Source organism: Sturnus vulgaris, chromosome 5 (genome assembly GCF_052056855.1).
Source record: "Sturnus vulgaris isolate bStuVul1 chromosome 5, bStuVul1.hap1, whole genome shotgun sequence".
NCBI classification, from domain to species: domain Eukaryota; kingdom Metazoa; phylum Chordata; class Aves; order Passeriformes; family Sturnidae; genus Sturnus; species Sturnus vulgaris.
In genome coordinates, this window is record NC_142247.1 from 11363696 (window position 1) to 11385829 (window position 22134).

The window sequence follows — 22134 nt, forward strand, 5'->3', positions numbered from 1 at the left end:
GAAATCCAGCTTATCTTTCCAGATCTCACTTGGACAGTGAGATGTTTATTGGCAATTGGGAGATGCCAGACCAGTGTTAACCTCATGGCCCCAAAATGACCCACTACAAGACAGCTTGTCCCGTTGGAGCTGTCTGACCAGTTAACAAATAACAAATAAGCCCTTGTGAGGGGTGAGATGCCCTGCTACAAAGAGACTGCGAGGGCTGGGCCTGTTTAGTCTGGAGAAGAGAGGTCTGAGAGAGGATCTCTTTAATGCAGATAAAAATCTTAAAGGGGGTGCCAAGAGGAGGAACCAGATTCTTTTCAGCGGTGCCCAATGACAGGAGGAGGAGCAATGGCCATAAACTAAAACACAAGAAGTTTTATTTCAACACGAGGAAGAACTTCTTCTCATTGAGGATCACAGAGCACTGGAACAGCTGCCCAGGGAGGTTGTGGAGTCTTCCCCTCTGGAGAAGTTCCAAACTCACCTGGAATGTGAGTTGCTGTGCCAGCTGCTCAGGGTGGCCTGCCTTGGCAAGGGGACAGGACTAGATGGTCCCTTCCAACCCTAACAATTATGTGATTCTGTGATTTTTAAATTAAACGTATTAATTCTTCTGTGTCAAGGCAAACTAGCCAAACTCCAAGGTGCTGGGCACAGAGCAGAGTAGTGTGGGCAACATCCATCACCACCAGCCCTTATGGATGCATGTGCCAGCAGTGAGAGAAAAGCAGCCCAGATCAAAAGTCCACAGGCAGCTCAGGCTTAGGAAAACAAGATTAAAAAAAACCTCAAAAAACCACAAGTGTAAATGAGAAGGAAACATACTTTGAGATTTGAGACTTACTATTTTCATATTTGACAGTCAAAATCAGCAAAAACATCATGCTGTTGTCTATGACAGAAGAATTGTCTATAAATAAGAACAGCACTGGTCCCTGCTGGTTTCTGAACAAACCTGTTCTCTGCTCACACACAAAGCCTGACATCATCCAAAGCTCTGCACCCAGCTTGGCACCGTTTCTCTTGGCTGCCTTTGTTAATTGCCACCAAGATTTAATTTCACACAAGAATGATGCTCCTATCTTGTGAGAACTGCACCTCAGCACTGTTACTGAGGTCCAGGCTATGGGAAGGCAATCCCAATCCAACAGAACCTGCTGCTAGCTGTAGGCTGTATGCTGCACTATGTACTTTCCTAACTTATTAGAATAGGTTACAATAGAGGTTCACCTTATCTGTGCCTGAGCATTTCACCATGTAGGGCATTGGCTCCAAAGCAGAGATGCCCTACAGAAAACACCTTTAGTGACCTAGCACCACATGTAAGAGCTGATCATGTCCCACCATTCTCCCTCTTTCAGCCTCATTTTCTTCCTATTGCAGTGGTAAGGGAACACAGCAGCTGCTGGGCAAGGCTGGCTCTCTCCCAGCCCAGTGGATGTGGTTTCCACATAGCTTTTGATGGATCTTGGCTTCCCTGCACCTCAGCAGCCTGACTAATTTGCTTCTGGTCTCCCCAGGGAGACTGAGTGCCTGCCCCACCAGGAAGAGGCAGGAAGAGCAGAAATTTGCCATGGTGCCCGAGTGGGGCAGTCATGTTATCCCCAGTATCTCTTCTGCCCTGCTTATATTATAGATCACATCAGCCCTTTGCATTTTCCCATGGTCGTCTATGCCCATCTGGCTACAGCAGACTCTGTGCATATTCTCACTTTCACGTTTTTGATGCAGTTAGTAGGCAACACCTTAATGTTCCCATTCTCTTAGAACTTCTTCTTTTAACAGTGAAAATAATGTCAACAGTTTACCAAAAAAGAGAAACTGGGCTAGAAAGGAACATTTCCTTAAACAAGTGCAGCTGAAAATTTCTGAAGAAACCATCCCACCAAGACAGCAAGAATCACAACCAAACATTAAAAATTTCCCCAAGATAGCCATGTCATGCAAAATGAGATGGTACGCTCTGTCTCTTACAATACTCATGTCCAAATAAAAGCCAACACCCAGCAGTATTGACTGAGATAGAAGAACAAGATGCCCATGCCTTGGCATCACACCATTACAATATAAACTAACCTGCCCTTTGGGATCACTTCAGGTAATGCACATCTCTAAAAAGAAAATGGATTTTATTTACTGGGAACGAAATAAAAGGTATCTTTCCTGAAAAAGAAGGAATATGTCTTATAATCCCTTTATTCTTTGCACTCCTTTGGTCTGCTTTACTCCTAAACACTACCCCAGAAATAGTAAGAAAATAATAAAAAAAGAGGAAATGAAAAATTTCCAAGCAAAAACATTACTTAAGTAAGCAATTGCACTGAGACAGCTGACAGAAGAATGGCCAAGACACCAGTCAGGGGTCCCAGCAGACAGGTTCTTCTATACAACTCCCATTCCACAAACATCTTGCGCTTTGCTATGATTTGAACAGCAGGTAGCAAGGAGTCTTTTACACACTCATAGAAATATGTCTAGGTTCATTTAGTCCAGGATAGGCATATTAACAGCTTTCATTACAGCTTCCAAAAGCAGAACTCAGACGGAGGAAAAGTCTGACTGTGGGTAACACCGTATCAGCCTGATCACCAAGAACTTCTCCAGGTGTTTTTGCCTTTGTGTCTGATGCTCAGGAAGAGCCCTTGGGGCCGGCGAGTGGCTGGAGAAGCGAGAATACCCTTGCAGCTCTGCTGGGCAGGCAGAAGGAGGAGGGCAGGCTCCTGGAAGACGGCAGAAAGGGGGAAGAAAGGGAAAAGGAGGGCAAGCAGGAGAAAAGGCAGGAAGGGGACAGGAGAATGGCGGGCAGTGAGAAGGAAGGAAGAGAGTAGGAGGGCAGGTGGGTAGGTAGGCAGGAAGCCCAGAAGGAGGAGGAGGGCACGTAGGTAGGTAAGCAGGAAGGCCGCAGGAGAAGGGCAGGCAGGAGGAGGGCAGGTAGGCAGGTAAGCAGGAAGCTCAGGAGGAAAAGGAGGAGGAGGGCAGGCAGGCAGGCAGAGGAGGGCAGCAGGCGTCCCGGGCCCGCCTCCCACGGTCCCTCCTCCCGGACGTGCCGGGACAGCCGCTGTTTCCCTGAGCCGCCGTCCCGAGCCCGGCCAGGCTCCATCGCTGCCTTCCCGAGCCCGCGCTCGGGCGGGGATAGCCCGAAGGTGCCCCAGGAACGCGTGCCCGTCCCGGGAGCAGCGGAGCCCCCTCGGCGCGGCTGCCGCTGGCCCCGAACCGCGGCCGTGCCGGAGGAGCCCCGCGGCACCGGTCCGGGTCACCATGTCCCGCGGGGACAGCCGCTGGCCGGTTCTCCTGCTGGTGATCACCTGCGTGATGGCCGGGCCGGCGCTGAGCCAGGAGTGCTCCATGGAGAAGATGGAGAATTCCATCATCGATATAGACTTGTCCCTGCCCCGCGGCGTCCGGGGCGCGGAGCCGCTGCGCGTTCCCGGCGCGGGTGCGTGTGTCCGCGCCTGCTGCTCGGGGCACCGGCTCGCAGGTAACCTCGGCCTCCTTCTCCGCCACTGCCTGGGAGAATCCGTCTGGAGTTTGGGTTCGCGGGATGGTCAGCTGCTGGTGTTCTCCGTGTTCAGCACGGAATTTATCCTCTCATTCAGGCTGCGCTTCGTTCCAGCTTGCTGCTGCTGCTGCCTTCTTTTGCCAGCAGATGTTAGGTCTTAACGCAAGACCTCGTGGTGTTGAGGAAAATAGTTGCATCACAGAAACAGCGTTAGTTTTAGATGTTAAAACCTCTCGAAGGCCGAAGGTGTGTAAGCTGTATTTACTAGATGCACTAAAAGTCGCTGACAGTTTGCACTGTATTTAATTTTAGCCAAGAATGAGAACGCTCACCCTCTGAGACAGCTGGTTTGAATCAAGCTCTTGAAGCAGTAGGAGGTAGAGCAGCAAGTAGAAATGACAGTGGTGAAGGTGACCCCCCGAAGCAGCAACTAGCCAAGCTATTCCTGGGATATAATAAGGAAAAATGCCTAAATAATTTTCTTTCCCATGAGTATATTGAGGAGGTTTTCAGATTTATCAGGATTTGTGAGAAATCGTTGTATAAAGTGGTGCCAGTGTGGTATGGGTGAGTGGAGGATGAGAGATTAGACTCATAATTTCCCTAACTTTATTTGTACAGGAAAAGGAAGGCGTGACCTTTCGTATTTTGGCCCTGGGCCATTCTTCTGCAGTCCTTGGCTGTTTTTCCTGTAGGATGTTAGTAGTGTTAGTAGTTTTCCTCTTACTCACATGAGCAAAAGTTAACGAACTAGATCTCATTACCATACTGCCATAAAAGTTTGTATTGCTGAAACTGGCATTTACTTTGTTTTGCAGGAGACAAGAAGTGTAATTTGGTTATTTTTTATGCTGCAAGAACAAGTACACATCCAAACTGCTACTTGTTTTACTGTCCTAGCACTGAGGCTTGTCCAATGAAACCTGCAACAGGACTTGTGAGCTACAAGATAACTACAGGTAAATAATAGTGAGAGCTCTCAGCCCCCACACCAGATGACTTTTGTACCTGTGAACTTTCAGTAGTGACCAGGAACTGTTTGGGGGTCGTATTTTTAGTAAAGTGTTCTAAGCCAAGCATTATGATTTGAAAATCATAGTGCTTGGCTTAGAACACTTTACCAAAATGCTCCTTTTCGTTGAGGAGCATGGATGGGCAGGTGTGTGGTGAGCTCCTTTGTGAGCCTAGCTTCCTACTTGGAATAATGTCCCAACTCTTACAAATATTCCTTCACATTAGATTCAGAAATCCCCATAATTTGTCCTTTCTTAGAACAAAAATAAGCTGCTTCCATCTAGATATAGTCAAGAAGGAAAATTTCCTGTATAATGATGAAAAAAGCAATGGAAATACCATGCCCTTGTAGCCAGCTGTGTATTTAAAGGACCCATGCTACACTGATGAATAATTGGCAATAATAATAAATAATCATTGTTTTCTGCTTTCAGTTAGGGAACCTGAAGTGCAGAAGCAAACTTTCTAAACTCAGAGCTTTATGGCATGTGGCTGCACACTCAGGACTTGCTCTCTGGCCTGTGCTGTGATATTTTTAACAGCAAGGCCTTTTTTACTTGTTGATTGACATTAGCTTGCACCAGACCTGTTTGAACAGCTCAGATAAGAAACTGATAAATAGACTGTCCTACCAAGGTGGTTTCTGTATGGCTGCTTAAGAGACCTAACTTTTGCTGAAGAAGAGAACTTTTCCAAGAGGAACTTTGCAAGGAGCAAATATGATATATAGAATGCTTACTCATGTAACCAATATTTTTGTGCAAGCACAATCACACAAGAATCGTGAAAAAGCAATGAGCAACAAATGAACTGCATTTCTGTAAATTATGACTGTAATTACACTTTTCTCCAGCTCTTTCTCCCCTAGAAGAACATTGAAGTTTCAAACAAAGAAAAAATAAATCAGTCATGCTTGTGCTTTTGTTTGGCACATAGTGCAATGCTGGGAGAACAACTTGATTGCATTTAAAACTTCTTTTTCATTTTGAAGATTTGATCTTCTGTGAACATTTAATTGTGGAAAGATTATGCTAGCTTGTTTAATGTTCCTGATAAGTTTTCAAAAGTAGCACCTGAACAGTGTTGGTAGCAACAACTGTTTCAAACTTTGTTCTTTTGTATGAGAATCTGTATGTGATTACACTGAAAACCAAGCTAAAGGAGGGAAAGATACTTCTTGAATTCTTTATTTCAATTCCAGTGCAGTTAACAAACCTTTTTGTTTCAATATTAAAAAGAGATGAGTGAGAGTCAGAACTACTTAAGAACATGTTCCCTTATAAATGTTCTGTGCAGCAGCTGAATGGTTATCATGAATACATTATATATATATTTCTATTTTTATTAATATAATTATAAAATTATATAATATGAATTGACAATTAGCCCATCTTTCTAAGAGCTCATGTTCAGCCAAATACTTTCTATAACACCTGTAAATCAAGTAAATACTGTAGAAGAAATACTGTAAAATCAGGTAGCTTTTAGGATTACTATTTGTATGGTATTTCTGCCACAGAACATTGTTATGTGACTAGGCTTGAGGCTGACAGCTTTTATGATATAGAATTTAAATGTCACTGTGCATATTTTGAAGAAAAGAAATTTCATTAGTCATTATCTCTTAGAGCCCCCTTACATAAGTGTTTCTAAGAAATACAAATAGAGTATGCCTACAAGATAATAAAAAATAGATTTAAGAATTAAATACCAGTATTTCTGTTTCCAGACATCCATGCCCCAGAGGATAAATCCATCAAAACTGAGAACTTTTCTTCAAATGAGTATTCTTTGCCTTCGGATGATGGAACCTTTATTTCTCACAGCCAGAGTACCCATCAGAATCACACTGCCAGTTTGCAGCAATCTGTCTTTCATCAGGCATCTGAACTCCTGAACCACATAGGCAAGCATTTGGATAACATGGAACTGCATACAGTTTTTCCTGAATCTCAAAGAGCAGAACAGTCTGAGAGCTTAGACCTCATCCCAAGGCAGAAGGTAATTACCCTGCCACCAAACATGCCTTCTGCTGTTCCAGTTGGAAACCCTGCTGCTTCATTCCCCATCACTGCTCAGGCAGGCACTCCTGAAACCAGCAGTGCTCCTCTCACTCCTCTGCTGACAAGCACTGCCCAGCTGGAGCCTCGTACAACCTCTCTGCCTCCTGGTGCTGCTAAACCAAACACAACCCGCCCCACCACAGCTGCCTCTCTGCCTGCTGCAGCCACTGCAGCTAAACCTCGTGTCCCTGCCACCAGCATCCCTGTTACTCATGTTCTTCTTTCCAAGCTCACCAACTCTGCTTCTACTTCTACAACCAAGCCAGTGACCACGAATTCCAGACCTGTTACTGCCCCATCAGGGCCAAGGACTCCAGCCATGGCTCCTGAGCCAACAGTTGTCTCTTCCAATGAAACCAGCCATGTGACCCTCCTCTCTTTTCCAGGTTTCATTCTGTCCAGTGATTCCCCTGCATCTTCCCAAAATGACCTTAGGGGTTATGACCCCTCTGACTTAGAAAGCTCCCTGTCAGAAGGTGTTTTGGGAGGGAAAGGGGTCTTTCAGCTGGGGGAAAAAAGCAGCCTTGTAGCAGCTTTGTTTTTTGGTGTGATATTCTTGTTGCTAGTTATTGTGCTGACAGGGAAGAAAATACATGAATCGCTTCAGAAGAGGCATTACAGCAGGCTGGATTACTTGATCAATGGAATGTATGCTGATATCTGACTGGGAGAGGGAATAAAATTTTGAGGAGCATCTCTCACTTTTGAGAGGAGAACTCTGAAATGGAAGAGTACATATTGAAATTTCAGAAGAGGATGGATTCCTTTTTTGGGCTCTAACAGGAAAGCAGGAGACAGGAGATGGGTTTGGTAGTGAGAAGGAATGCTCTGTCTCTACTGAACTATAATGTCTGTCATTTTTGATTTATTACTAAATCCTGAGAGTAAACATTTAAATCCAAGTTAAGCTAAGAAGGTCTTATATTTAAGGAGAAAAAGCGTTTCATGAGCTTAATCTGTACTGTGACAAGATTAGTGAAATTGAAGTACACCTAATAAATTCAGTACCTGTGCAGCACGTGGGTGTTTTCAGTGCTATTTGCACCAAATGCCAGAATGTTACACGATTGCCTGGCAATCCTATTTACCCTATTTGTAGCTTTAAAGGAATACTTAGTAATAGAGCTTTGCATCCAAATGGTTTTTTAGGTACAAAGAGGAAAAAATATATCACATATGGCATAATTTAATTTTCCTTATCTAAATATGGTTTATGGTTATATACATGTCTTTAAAGTTCTTCTTCTGCATACATCACAGGTATCCTTAAAACTACATACTGCAAATATGAGTGCTCTCAAAGCACACACTCTTCACTTCTAGCATCCCCTTCATGTGACTGGTAATAAGCATAGCTGCTTTGTAACAGTTGTCTTGATATTCGAGTTTTTTTCCAACCTAAACAATTCTATGATTTTATGTTGTCCTGACTCTTCAACAGGGAGAATAAGTGGGAGCATCTACTGTGACACAACTTCTAGGTCATATTATTTAAATTTCCCTTTGCGTACAGTCAGTCTAAACCTGGTTTTAGAATGAAAGGCTAGATTTCAAAGTGTTCATGTCAGGTGGCATAATCAACAACAAATGTCAGGGCAGAGAAGGAAGGGTGCTTCATGAAGGCAAGGAAACAATTCTGTTACAAAATATGAAATTTGACTCACATCCAAGAGATTCTTAGATCTGTCAAGCTTAGTGTGGTGGGAAGCAGGCATGATCCAAAAAATGGCCTCAAGGCAAGTTTTCTGAAAGCTCTAAATAACTAAATGCAGAAAATTCTCTGAAAATTCCATTATTCAGAGATCAAAGAAAAGTCAGTGTTCCTTGTGTCAAGAACTTGAATTCTTACTATATGGAGGCTGCAAATTGCTTTATATATATAAAACCAGTTGGTCTGCTACACTGTTTAAATCTGACAATGGTTAAAAGAAAAGCAGTCTGGATAACCTCTTAAAAGTGAGCAAAATTACAAAGGAAATGTACCTCAAATTTGTCAGCATGTTTGTTGACTGTGCTTTGTTTAATCTCATTTTCTTTTTTTCTTTTTTTTTTTTTTTTAATAGCTATTGCCAGAGGTTTCTGGTCAAGGAACCTAACAAAGAGAAACATTTTTGGTAAATGAGTTCACAGAATGATAAGTACTAGGCCTAGCTGCAAAAATGCAGATGCAGATCTGAGGTTGACCATAATTTTCTCTCATAAGAACTGCAACCTTCATGAGAAGCTTTCTATGTTGCTGGTGCTATCACAGCACCTTAATGCGGGAGAGGTGCTTAGAACAACCCCTGAATGCTCACTGTGCATTTCTGCTGCAATAAATAATTTGTTGGAGGTAAAAGGTGGTTGGTATTAATTTATATGGTTACAGCACAGTAGCAATATATTCAACAGAAACCAGCAGATGTATCTCAGGGTTGTTCAGAGCCCAGGTCATGTATTCAGTTGGAGAGGGGCATTTTACAAGGACATTTAGTGATAGGACAAGGCGGAGTAGCTCTAAACTAAAAGAAAGAAAGTTTACATTAGATATTGAGAAGAAATTCTCCCCTGTGAGGATGGTGAGGCCCTGGCACAGGTTGCCCAGAGGAGCTGTGGCTGCCCCATCCCCGGAAGTGTTCACGGCCAGGTTGGCCAGGGCTTGGAGCAACCTGGGATAGTGGAAGGTGTCCCTGTCCATGGCCAAGGGTTGGAATGAGCTGATCCTTAAGATCCCTTCCAACCCAAACCACTTTCTGATTATTCAGTGTGGCCCATGCCATTAGGAGCTGCCCTCCAGCCCAATCAGCAGTGCATGCCCAGCACGGTGAATGGCAGAGGTAAAGCTGAGAGGTGCTCATGGTGCACCGTAGCTGATTTGGTGAGGATGCTGACCTCAGTGGCTTTTCACAAAGCTTGAGCTAAACAAAAAACTTTAGAAGTTGTTACATGAGAGATCTTCTTTTATGCTCGAGTAAAGCAAAAGTATTAGGCAGGTGTACTGAAACACTTAAAAAAAAATAAAAATTATTCTTCCCGTCCATTTGTCATGTTGGACTAAGAACAAACAGGGAATTAATTGATAGCTGACTAGTTTGGATCTCTCTGGAGGGGCCTTTACAAGCGGTGTTTGAACACTAGAGGGCAACAACAGTTTATTAAACAGAATTAACAAGTTATGAGGATTTTTGATTATTTTAAAAAGTTTTAATTTTTTTTTTTAAACTTCCCAAACTATGGCTATTTTATTGCAAAAATATTTTATAGGAAAGTTTTTTGTTTATTGGAAGGGTCTGGGTGGAGGATTATATACACACATTTTTTTAACTTTTCACTGTATTATATAATGGAGAAGATAAAAAAACTAAGCATATTTTTTATTTTAATAACATGGAATCAGACTGCATTATTCATCATGTATTGGCAATTCCAGTTAATAGAGAAAGAGAGAGATCTCCCATCATCATTCTTTTAACTATGATGCTTTATTATATGCATTTATTTATTTGCCTGGATAATGTTCTTGTATTATGAATCAAAAGGGAGTGAGACTAACTAAAAAACTCCATCCAGTTTGTTATGCTTTCCAACGTTAAAACTTCTGTGCACTCTTCTGTTTTTCCACTGACATCTCCTGTGGTCTTTACTGTGCACCACACATGGAACTGGATCATTAATCACCACACTGTGATGACAAGCCTCACATTGGGGTGGCTCTTTCTGAAGGTAACCAGTTCTTGTATGGCAGGAGGCCAAAAGCTGATTGACTTTTGTCACCTGGAGAATGCAATAAATTCTGTAGCTGCTTGTTTTCATGTTGTTGCTTTATAGAGCTGAGCAAACATAAGGTGTGTAAATATAGACTGTCATGAACAAAACTGTCTTGTGGTATTGTACAGTAAAGCAAATAGCCCAAATTTTATAACCACTGAAAACAATCATAAAAAAATAAATTGTAGATCTATTTGAAATGGATGAAAAGGGTGCAAAATCCCTACCTCAAAGGGCTGCAAACTCAGCATGGTGTGTTCTCTGCAAATAGTGCTTCAGTTCATTTCAACTCCTGTAGGAGTAGGAAATGCTTATACTCAGGATTATTTCAATTGCTAACCAACAAATAAACAAGGAAATAAAACCACCAAAAAAAGAATTACATGAGAAGGCAGTTTCAAAACTGGATCTTGTTTTCCTGCCTCCTGCAAAACCATCTAAGTGGATTTGAATCTGATGACATGCTTTGATCCTACCATCCCACACTCTGTGCTGATAAAAACGTGGAGTTTAAAGTGCCAGTGCTGCAGTCAGCATTTCCCACGCAGTATCCTATCATACAGAGAGCTATACTTTTGTAGATTTTTTCTGTCACCCTCCTGAGATGGGCCTAGACAGCTGTGTTCTCCCTGTGCATTCCTCATCCTCTCATACAGGTAATATACTTCTCTACATTCCTGTTCATTGGTAGTTGTGGGATAGCTGCATCCCCTCATCCTTGAAGTCTTGCACATCCCTTCAGGAGCGTACATGCTGTCCCCAGATGCTTTCCCAGTGTCTTGATAGGTATTCCCTGAAGGGCTAGGATATATTGAAATTTTTTTTTCTTTTTTTCTTCTTCTTCAGAAAGCCTACGCTCAATCTCACAGTCTAAATTTGCTTTTTTTCCTTTAGGTCTCTACACTTCTTGAGGAAAAAAAAAAAGCACAAAGCATAAAACTGCTCCTCTTTGTCACCTTTGTGTCTGCTATTATAAACAATGTATAAAAGTATTTTTAAGTTTCAGTACAACTATACTGGATCACTGTTTCCTGTATATTAGCTCACTTAAAAAACAACTAAGGCCTGAAGGCCATGCATTAACTTCTCTTCTGTTTTTCTCTTACTCCTCTCCTTCCATCCTATAAAATGTCATTTTCTTAAGTGGCAAGAGTTTAAATATGCCATGTTCAAGCTGTTCTGATCCCTTTTCTTTTTGGTTTACTTTGTTTTAATAGAAAATTGATGAAGAAATTTGAAAATTCCATCATACCAATAACATTCAGGAATAGTGATCAGATAATTTGTGCACTCTGTATTTTCTCAAAGATATTTAACAAGCAGTTAACGTCCAGAACAACTGGGTAAACCATAAGGAATGTTTTGAAACATTTCCTGATTTGAACAGTGACTCTGAAGACTGCAAAGGTATTTCATCACAATGCTATGATGGTAAGAATGGTTATATGAGGTAAATTAACTCCTTGTAAGATGCTTTGGCACCAACTGCCTCAGAATAGCAGCTGAATCCTGGCTGAAAGTTACCAGGAACATCAGCAGGGTTTCTCTGTACTTCCACTTGCACTGAAGAAAGGATGTGGTCAGTGGAGCTTAGACTTTGACACTGTGACTATTGTAACAATTCTCAACAACATCTGGATGGAAAATTTGCCCAAAGTTTGAACATCCATTCTTGTGCTACGAAGATGGTGGAAGCCCCCTCACTATGACACAGATCTCCTATAGGCTTGCCTGCTGTTTATTTAGTTTCAATTTTTCTGTTTGCTTTTATGAAGGAGCTTTTTTTCCCTACCCTGAAACCCAAGTTCCACCGACACTACTGAAATACTTGTGTGTAAGTATTTAGATCCTACAAGCAAGGTTTTTATGATTCTCCAAGTAAACTGTGAATGACATGATCCATTTACTATAACAGTCATGTGTTATGTGTCTTTGTCAGTGTAGCTCCCATTGGACCTTCTCAGTGGAAGGTCTTCCAGCACATATTTATAAGTCCTCTCTCTTAGAGGCTGATTAACCGTTCAAAGCAATTGCCTTACAGGATAACAGAACATCTCAGCCCAGAGGTAAAATTTCTGAAAGAATCTGTAGAACATTTTCCCGGCTGCTTTTGATTATTTAACTAAGACAATGTTGTCCTTCTTTGGTTCCAGGGCATGAAATAAGGAGTTTAAATGTTTTTCCACCATGTGATAACTCAGGCAGTACTTCTGGGAAGACTCCAGATTTGGCACACACTGTAGGTTGCCTTTATAGAGTGCTCTGGTTTAGAAAGGGCAAAAAATAATTTGCTTGTAAGATAGAGTTCTAAACCCATGAGAACAGCTCGTTCCATGCTTCTCACTGCTAAACAAGATACACATGTGGCTTTCCTATGCTGACAAAGCATAAAGCAAGGCTACACCCCATTCAAGTGAACTTTACAAAGGAGGTAGATTTTGAAAAGTGAAAGCCTGAATGCTGAAGTCTATCCACACGCTACATCTAGCAGAATTGTTACATATGGCAACTTTTCCAGAAATACACAGGACACTCCATCTCAAGGGAGAGTTTAAGTGTAGTTTTTTGCAGCTGCCAAAAATGGGTATCCCTGGTGATGGTAATGAAAATTAATTCAGGAGCACTGACAATAGCAAAAACAGCAATCAAAGAAGTGTCTGTGTGCTGCAAGTAGGTACAGCACAGGCCACTTCCTCCCTCCTGGGGCATCTCCTAAACCATCAGGCATTTGGAAAATAGAAGAAGGTTATCCTGGGCAGCAAACAGAGTAAAAGTGGGAAGATACAGCAAGTCACCACTGAAAGAGATGCATGGAATTTGTGAGAGACTAGCTTTCCAATATAATGTAAATTAATTTATTTTTGCTTCTGTTCATGTGGTAATGAGACATTAATCAGAGTTTATCAATGCATGGTAAATTTCAGCTTCAGAAAAAAACATAGTAATAAAAAAGTTATATGTTTAAACGCTTCAAATCTAGCTTTTCAATGCCACGAGTGCCTACTGTGAGTACTGTGATGGCTATGGGAGCTGCTGTGGGGTCAGTGAGGTCTATAGGGTCTCTGAGAACTATAGGGTCTATGGGGAGTAGTGAGGGCTATGGAGTGTTTGAGTACTACAAGGGCTGTGAGCTCTATGAGGTCTCAGGGAGTTTTGAATACTGTAAGGGCTATGGGCGCTCTGAGGGCAATGAGGGCTATAGGGGTGTAAGGGCAATGGTTGTTATGGGGGCTGTGAGGGCTGTGGAGTTTGTGAGGGATGTGACGTGTGAGGGCTACAATTCTGCTGTTTTTTAGTCATCTGATTTTCCTTCTCTCTTAATTTTCTTTTTTCTTTCTTTATTTTTTTTTTATGGTTTGATTTTTGCATTTTGGGTTTGGTTTTTTTTCCTCTGGCATTCTCTCTTCTCTGCTCTGGCCTCTCTTCTCTTACTTTTTCCTTGCTTTTCATTTTCCTGCAGGGAGCCTGCAAACCTTTCCAACAGTGGGCTTATACAGCAAAAGCCAGCATCGGTTGGAATAAGCTCTTGGTTTAGCCAAAGCTGACTGATTTTACCCTCTTCTCTTGGAAAGGCTTTTTAGTTCTCCCATGTAATGTCAAGGAGTCTGCTGTACTCTCTGGGGTGCACGGGGTGAAGGAAATGGGTGCCTAAACCAGAAATGTCAGAGTCAGAAGTTTGATAAGACCAAGTGTCTGCAACCATTTTTGTCTCCTATCTTTAAGTGGTTTGGGTCTGTGGTTCCAATTGTTTTGGGTTTTTTACTATGGTGACTGGAACACCTTTTCCTATACTGAATCATTTACTGCTACAGTGTACCTCAGACCACACATATCCTAGCTGTTTCCTCCTGCTAAAGTGCCACGATTCTTAAAACACAAATGAAGATAGGACTCTAAATCATAGTTCCTTTCAACACTTAGAGCTTTGGTTATCTTGAAAGAAAAAAGTGTTTTAGGAAAATAGCACTTTAAATGTATTGTTAAGAAAAAGATTTCTTAATATGCTAAGATTAAATGGGGATTTTGCTCTGTGAAAGCCCTTTTCAAATTGTTGTAAAGGTATTAGATTTTTCACAATTGCAATAAGGAAAAAAATCAGTAGAAGTTGCATTAACTGCAAAGCTGACACTGAAAAAGACATTGGAAGGAGCTTTATGAGTCAGGGCTATTCAGACACAATTCCCTGACTTTTATGCAAAGATCCATGTGACCAAATACTGTCTTTGTGGTTTTGACCGGGGAGAGGGTAGAAAAAGGAAGGATGAGGAATGGATTGGGTAGCCCTCGTTCTAATCACTATTTCTTCTTGAGAAGAGAAAATATAATCTAATTATTCCAAAATAGAATATGATCATCTTTCAATAATATCTTCATAGCAGCCACTACTTTTTAAATAAACATATTTGGGACTGGGTCTGATGATCTCTGAGTTTTTCTTCGTCACTTATCTACATTCAGTTGCCAGCTGTATTGGAAGAGCATTAATTGAAATCTGCACTGCAAGGAAATTATTCAAAGAACTAATGAAAATGGAAAGGCATTGAATGACACTTCAGCCCTACATAATTGCCTCTTCCATCCCCTTATCACCTGAGGAATGAGTTACAGGCCATAAACCACAGAAACCTTCATATATGCAGCCAGTGCAAGCTTAAGGGCCTACATACACTCCTGCTGTAATAGACAATGCCTTGTGAATAGCTGATTTAAGGATTTTTTTTTAATATAAGAATTTTGTTCCTTGAAATTTATTCATGCAAAAGTGAGATCGATCTCTAGGGCATTCACAATAACTTTTATGATACTGAGATAAACTGGATATCTCTCATGCCATTTTTTCAGACCTTGAAACATTTCCCACAGTGAAATATAAAATTTGTCAAATCCAGTATGAGTAATCGTTCTGAATTGTCAGAGGCATCCCTGTTCCTCTGAGAAACCCTGACTAATAGAAGTTTAATGAAAATATTACCAAGAATATGCCTTCATCTTTGTTTTTAATAATTAATTTATTCATCAATTAAGAGGATAACAAAGATTTGGGTTTTTCTTGAAACAATAAATTGTTCCAACATCTTGCATTCGTGTGGCCTTACCTTACAAATCACGTAGAAGAGGAATACTTCATAGAACACTGCAGGCATTAAACCTGGTTATTAACCATTAGAGGACAATCTTTCCTGCTCTGTGGAACTCAGTGTTCTTTTCTAGCCTATTTTGAGAACTTGACTAACAGCTCATAAAAACAACACCCCTGAAGAGATAATACCATGGTTGATGCTCCACACCCATATTCTTGAGGTGCTTAGTGTCTTTGCTGAACTGCAGACTAATTTGTGTAGGAACATAAAAATAAAGATATTAATATCAACACTAATATAACATGAATATGGCTATAAATATGAAAAACAAATAGGAAATATAAATATGAATCATCCTCACGAAGTCTGAATGAAGAAGGATAGGTCTCTTTGCTTGCCAAAAGCTGCACTGTGTAGTAAAGTACTTTAGCCCAGAAGTGGCTACTGTAGGTGGCAAATGAGCTCTTCTTTATACACATATGATGTGTCACACACATAAAGATTGAAAACTGTTGTAGGAAGATTGCTAATTATTGTGACACAGTGACTTACCTTTCTGGACCATAGGCATAAATTCTAGTCACTAATCTCTGTGACTAAAAGAGTGCAAGAAAATGTACAAGGCTTTACCAGTAACTAATTTTTAAACTTCAAAGGCTGCACTGCAAAGCAGAATTGTTAAATATTATGCATATTGCAAAACGCTGAAGGGGTTTGAAAGGGGGTTGAAAAGGAAATATTCTTAAATTGTTGTTGCTTAAAAGGCACGCATGTTATGGTTAATAGAGCCCAGATGCTGACTGGTTTTGAAAAGCTGAGCAAGCTAAAACAAAATAGTGTTTTGGTGTCTGTCAGCCTGAAATGTGAGCTCTTTTAAAAGGATGTTTTCGCTGTATCAACATAGCATTAAAACACTTTACAAATTTTAGAACAGTAACTTTCTCAAATGACATTTTTATAATATGGCTTTGAAATGTAGCCAGGGCTAAATATTCTTAAGGAAAGTCTTGGACTTGCCCTGTGGTCTGGTGGGCAGTGCCAAATTAAAATCAGAATCCTGCATGGTTCACACTAAAAAACATGACCGCTGAAGAAGTGTATCCTCAGGCAGTGATGTTTTCAACTCCCTGGGAGATGGGAGAGGAGAAAAGAGGTAGTAGGTAGACAGCCTGACCTTGAATGCACCATCAGCAGGAGTCCAAACGCTCCTCCAAAGTCATAAAGAAAATGCCCAAGCCTTCCAGGTCATCTTATTTCATATTTCCCTGTGGGGATATTGCAGGATTTCTGTTAGAATAGCCTGCCTGTATGGGCTGCTGAACTCAAGCACCTTCTCCTCTGTGAAGTTTTTGTTGTAAGGATTTTTTTTTAGCCACAAAGAAATGCAGTTCTCATCCTGGGCACCAGGCAGCCTCTTCTGGGAGAGAAGATGTGAAAGAAAGGATGGGTATTAAGGAGGTGGGGGAAGGGGAGAGTTGGGGGGAATAATAAAATAGTACTGAAATTCAAGGAGAAAAGGCAACTCCATGTGTGATAAAAAGGGGGATTTGATGGGAAAATTGCCCCAGAATTAGTGGAAGTGCTAATTTTTGTTGTGATTTGACTGTGGTGATAGTAATGGCAAAAACAAGTCAGGTTTGATGCCTGGAGAATATTGCTGGACTAGAGAGATGACTCTTCTGTTCAAGGAAATCTGCTTGTAAGGCACCTATATCCGGGGGGAAAGGTGCAGTTCCTATGGTATGGGAGAAAAAGTGAGGGGAAAAGTATGGATGTTTGTGATTGAACTTCAAGAAGGAAAATATCACTGAGGGTGGTGATTCTGCTCTCATGACACCCCACCTGGAGTTCTGCATCCAGCTCTGAGGCCCCCCACATAGGAGGGATGTGGACTTGCTGGATCCAGAAGTGAGGCACAGGGCTGGAGCAGCTCTGCCACAAAGACAGGCTGAGAGAGCTGGGGTCATTCAGCCTGGGGAAGAGGAGGCTTCAAGCCTGCTAGTGCCTGAAGGGGGCTTACAGATGGAGAGGGGCTTTTAACAAAGGCATTAGAGATAGGACAAGGGAGAAGGGTTTCCAAATGAAAGAGGGTAAATATTAGGAAGAAATTCTTTATTATTCTATGATCTTGTCCTCTATGCATTGAAGAAGGAAAGCTGTGGTGAACCCATTGCACTCTTGAAATAGGATAAACTGTGTCAGGCATTTCTATCACTTTTATAAGAACTGACCTTGTTTTGAGGAAGAGTTGGATGAAACATTTTTCTTTATAAACTGTATGACCTAAGCAATGTGGCAAGATGATGACGATGACATCACAAGTCAGGATGTCCTATTTTATTTAGTGAAATGGTTGTAACAGGTATCATTGGATGGTAACATTACATCCCATTTCCCAAGCTCCATGCTGCAGACTTTCCTGCTGTGGGCACAAGGACTTGAGCTTGAGTTTCAGTATGAAACCCTGGCCCTTTTGAAATCAGTGAGAACTTTACCATTGCCTTCAGAGGGATCAGCATTTCAGCATGCTATGCCCATTAATTCTTGTTGAAACATTCAGTGAGAAAGCTAATTATGATAGTGGCTTTTGTGATGTGGGCAGCCACAAATTCATTTGCTAAGCATCCATCTTATAACAGCTTTTGCTCATTTGAGACTTTGGTTCTGGTTCTACAGAAGATCCCATTGACTCCACTCAAACTCGGGGCACAGTTCAAAAGCAGACTTTGGCAGTCGCTGCTGGTTTCATGAGCTCCAGCTGCTGTCCCTTGCTTTCCTGGGGGCTGACATAACTGCTTGTGAAGCTGGGCCACCAACTAAACCAGGGAACTTTCCCAAATTTAAAAATAATTCCTTGAAAGCTCTTGTGTCATTGAGCCACCATCCAAGTTCAGAGGTAAGGATAAAGCTATCCAGGTTTCTCAGCCTCAGCCAGATTTGAGCCAGCAAGCCAAGGTTTCTCTTTCTAAGGTGAATGAAAGTAACTGCGAACAACAAGGGAGCTTATTACTAAAATAAAAGAGCCATTCCCTCTTTCTTTCCTACTTTCTTTGACTTTAAGCTCAAATAAAGTAACACAACCATCTCAGAGAAATTATGCTTGTTGGAGGCTTTTTTGTGTGTGGTAATCTTGCCTCCTATTTTACTTTGTAAAAGCCTCTGCTATAGACTTAATGCTACATGTATGAATTGAGATAGACTTGGTCTTGAATCCTAAGCATTGGTGGGGAAAAGGGTTCAAAAAAGGCCATTTTTGAATGTAGTGATCAATGGCTTGGAGTCCTGATGGACCTCAGTGACAAGCAGTGTCCCTCAGGAGTCCATATTGGACCAGAATTCTTTAAATATCTTCATTAATAACACAGATGAAGGGATTGAGTGCACCCTCAGCAAGTTTGCAGATGACATCAAGCTGAGGGTGCAGAGACACACCTGAAGGACAGGACAATCCAAAGAGACCTGAACAAGCCTCAGAAGTGGCCCATGGGAAGTGGGGTCCCAGCATAGGAAAGACATCAGCCTGTTGGAATGAATCCAGAGAAGGCAAAGATGATGATTAAAAGGATGGAGCATCTCTGGTGTGAGGAAAGGCTGGGAGAACTGGGATTGTTCAGCCTGGAAAAGAGAAGGCCGCAGGGTGACTGTCCTGCTTCCACCCAGGAGGGTTAATTTTTGTAGTAGCCAGGAAAGGTCATGGCAAGGACATGGAGGTTATTCTATACACCTTCTGTCAGTGCTAGGGGTGAGAGGAAAGCAGTCTCTTCTGAGAAGAAGGGGCTCCTTCCAGTCCAGTAACTGAGTTGAACACAGAAGTGAGGAGGCTCGGGTTCTGTCTGTTGTCGGGGTTCTCACAGTGAACAATAATGTTTCTTTTTTTGTACTCTTTGTCATTCCTATGGTGCTGTTACTGTTTATTTTCTTATCTCACCACTGTTTCAAGTGAACTATTCTTATCCCGACCCATGATCTTTGCCTTTTGTGTCTCCAATTCTCCTCTCCATCCTGATGCAAAGGGGAGTGGGGGTTTGGGGGAGTGAGTGATGGTGCATGGTTTGGAGAGTCTTGGTGTGAGCACTAAACTGGGGAGCACCATTCCTAAACCATGACAGTGACATAATTAGGACTTTCTGGTACCTGCAGGGAGCCTAAAAGAAACATGGAGAGGGACTATTTACAAGAACATGTAGGACAAGGAGGAATGGCTTCAAACTGAAATAGGGTGGATCTAGATCAAATATCAGGAAAAAAACTCTTCTCTGTGAGGGTGGTGAGGCCCTGGCACAGGCTGCCCAGAGAAGCTGTGGCTGCCCCATCCCTGGAAGTGTTCAAGGCCAGGCTGGACTTGGAAGCAACCTGGGACAGTGAAAGGTATTCCTGCCCAGGGCAGGGGGTTGGGACTAGATGCTCTTTAAGGCCGCTTCCAATCCCAACCATTCTGTGATTTATGATTTTATGATATTTGGGCTGGAATAGACAGAGGAGGGTTCTAGGCAGGCTGTGGGGAAAGGGGCTAGGCTGGGTGGGGTGAAGCCAATAATCATTAAATGGTTCAGAGGAAATCCAAGCAGGAAAGGGTTTGAATTATAGAAAAATGGCAAAATGCACCAGTGTGACGGGTGACAGCATATAAGTGTTCAAAAGTTAAAAATAAAACCAATCAGCTTGGACAGCAGGGAAGATGTCATTAAGAGTCAGAGCAACTAGGCAGGGGAACAGGCTCCCAAGGGAGATAGTCAAGACACTGGAGTGTTTCCAGCAGAAATAGATAAGATGTGAGAGGGAATGGCATGTGGAGAAATGTGTTTTTGTGATGCAGGGGTGCAGGCTTGAGGTTTTCCTCAGCTGTGCACTGTATGATTAAGATATAAAGAATTCATTACAGATCTGCCATACTTCTTAAGAGGTTAATGACAAATGGTGCAACACTACGAGAATGGAAAAAGTATAAGGAAACACTATGAGGGGAAAAAAAAAACCCAAACCCCAAATCAACCACAATCTCATTTCCCTTTTAAATGGTGAAAATAAATTTAAAAGTGTGCTTCTTTTGCCTGCCCCTGCAAAATCTAGAGGTGAAAAACAAGGGTTGGATGCAGGTTCTCTCTTCTCCAGGGTACATTTTTGTATGGCAAGTCTTCCCATCTATTATCCACGTGGATCTTGCTCGAGTTTGATCCTCTCAACTGACAGCATAGTAACAGAGGAGGCTATTTCACCCAGCAGATAGTCAAGGAGAAAATTTTGTCATGTAGACCTGGCCACAGGCAAATATTGCCATTGAGCTGAATTGTTTACCTTTTCAAATTCCTTTTTTTGCAACCTTGAAGATTGGAAATATACTTAGTTTTTTAAAATCCCTCTGTTTTCTTCTGGTTTTAAAATTTTTCCACAGTAAAAGCTGAGAGTGTGATAATATCACATGACACCAGGAGCCCTTTAGAGTCAGCCTACAATGCCCTGGCCTTTAATCTGGTGCAGATGTTATCTCCAATGGAACAACAAGAAAAGTTATGAAAATATATGTTGAACACATATGAAGGTAAAAGTTAAATGTTTCGGTGAGTTTCTAATAATCCTGAAAATAATACCGATTTTGGAATGTAAGTGCCTCAAACGTTGCTCTAAGTTGTTCTGCTTCATATCATTATTCTACTCACCAGCTGTCACATTCTGAGAGGGAGGGAGGGAGGGAGAACGTGTAGACGTCTAGACTTAATGAAAACGTTTAGACCCGTTGAAGTCATGAAGTAGATTTTCTCATCTAGAGGAAATGCAAGAAAGCTGCATTTTACATTGTTTGTTAGGAACGAACAAAGAAGGTAAGGAGAGAAGTTTTTTTCAATTGAGGGCGTATTACAAAATCTTAACTTTTTAGCTTCTTCGGAAAGAAAAGGGTAGGTTTACGTGAATGGAAGAGGGAAAAAGGCTATGTTTAAACACAGCACATTGGCCACTCATATTATTGGTAACACCGCTCTAAGCAGCACAAACCCAGCCCACCACACTTAGTTTAGCAAGGCGGACAACAACGCAGAGCACCCCCAAAAGCGCTGGGAAATAAATCACTAAATCATCATTACATCAGCCGGGCAGCAATTCCTGCCGATAAGGGAAGCCTGGTCCCTCTGCTCTGGAAAAGGCCGGGATTTATTGCTCCTCAGTCAGCAAGCACACCGAGGGGACGGACCGTAACTTCATTTTGCCACCCTGCCTGCCTGCCGCCCAGCCCCCGGGCGATGCTGCGGGGTTACAGCCGGTTCCAGGAGCGGGATGGGGATCGGGATGGGGATCAGCGTCACGATCGGCACCGGGACCGCAGCCTTTGTGCTGCCGCTCGGACGCCGCCGCAGCTCTGTGGCAAAAAGTAGTCCCGTCCTCACGGGCCAGGGCTGAACCGCATCGCAGGCGGCGGAGGGGGCGAGGGGAGGCAAAGTAGTCCCGCTGGAATGCGGCTGCCCCCCACCTCGCCCCGTCCCTGTGCTCGGGGGGTGCCGTAACCCCGCTCACCTCCCTCCCTTAGGGATCCCCTCGGGCCGCGCTCCCCGCCGGGGCCCTGCCGGCTGCGGGGCTCCCAGGGTGTGCGCGATCCCGCCCGGGAGAGGGGAGCTGCGCGCCCCCGCCCCTCCGCTCCGGCCCTCCCCGACGGGAGCGGTGCCGGGGGGCGGGCGCTGCGCCGGGAGCCGGCCGGGCACGGCGCGGGAGGAGGAGGAGAAGGAAGAGGAGGAGGAGAAGGAGGAGGAGG

At 42.6% G+C, this 22134-nt stretch overlaps 1 protein-coding gene and 1 long non-coding RNA gene across 2 annotated transcripts; one reads left to right on the forward strand and one right to left on the reverse strand.

The window, feature by feature from the left end:
• The first annotated feature begins 3054 nt into the window (after positions 1 to 3054).
• On the forward strand, positions 3055 to 7582 carry MANSC1 (MANSC domain containing 1). Its single transcript, XM_014878895.2, has 3 exons — positions 3055 to 3466; positions 4306 to 4446; positions 6231 to 7582. The coding sequence occupies exons 1-3, from the start codon at positions 3247 to 3249 to the stop codon at positions 7226 to 7228; spliced, it is 1359 nt and encodes a 452-aa protein (XP_014734381.2). The 5' UTR covers positions 3055 to 3246; the 3' UTR covers positions 7229 to 7582.
• Positions 7583 to 8903: 1321 nt separating this feature from the next.
• Positions 8904 to 21951, reverse strand: LOC148223555 (uncharacterized). The gene is made up of 3 exons (XR_015803726.1): positions 21900 to 21951; positions 21050 to 21153; positions 8904 to 10603 (listed from the first exon to the last, which is right to left on the reverse strand). It is a non-coding gene; the product is annotated as an uncharacterized LOC148223555 (long non-coding RNA).
• Positions 21952 to 22134: the final 183 nt, after the last annotated feature.

Coding starts and splice junctions, on each gene's coding strand:
- MANSC1 (XM_014878895.2), top strand. CDS start 3,247: ATGTCCCGCGGGGACAGCCGCTGGCCGGTTCTCCTGCTGGTGATCACC. Junction 3,467..4,305: donor CTCGGGGCACCGGCTCGCAG/GTAACCTCGGCC, acceptor TTTGTTTTGCAG/GAGACAAGAAGTGTAATTTG. Junction 4,447..6,230: donor GAGCTACAAGATAACTACAG/GTAAATAATAGT, acceptor TTCTGTTTCCAG/ACATCCATGCCCCAGAGGAT.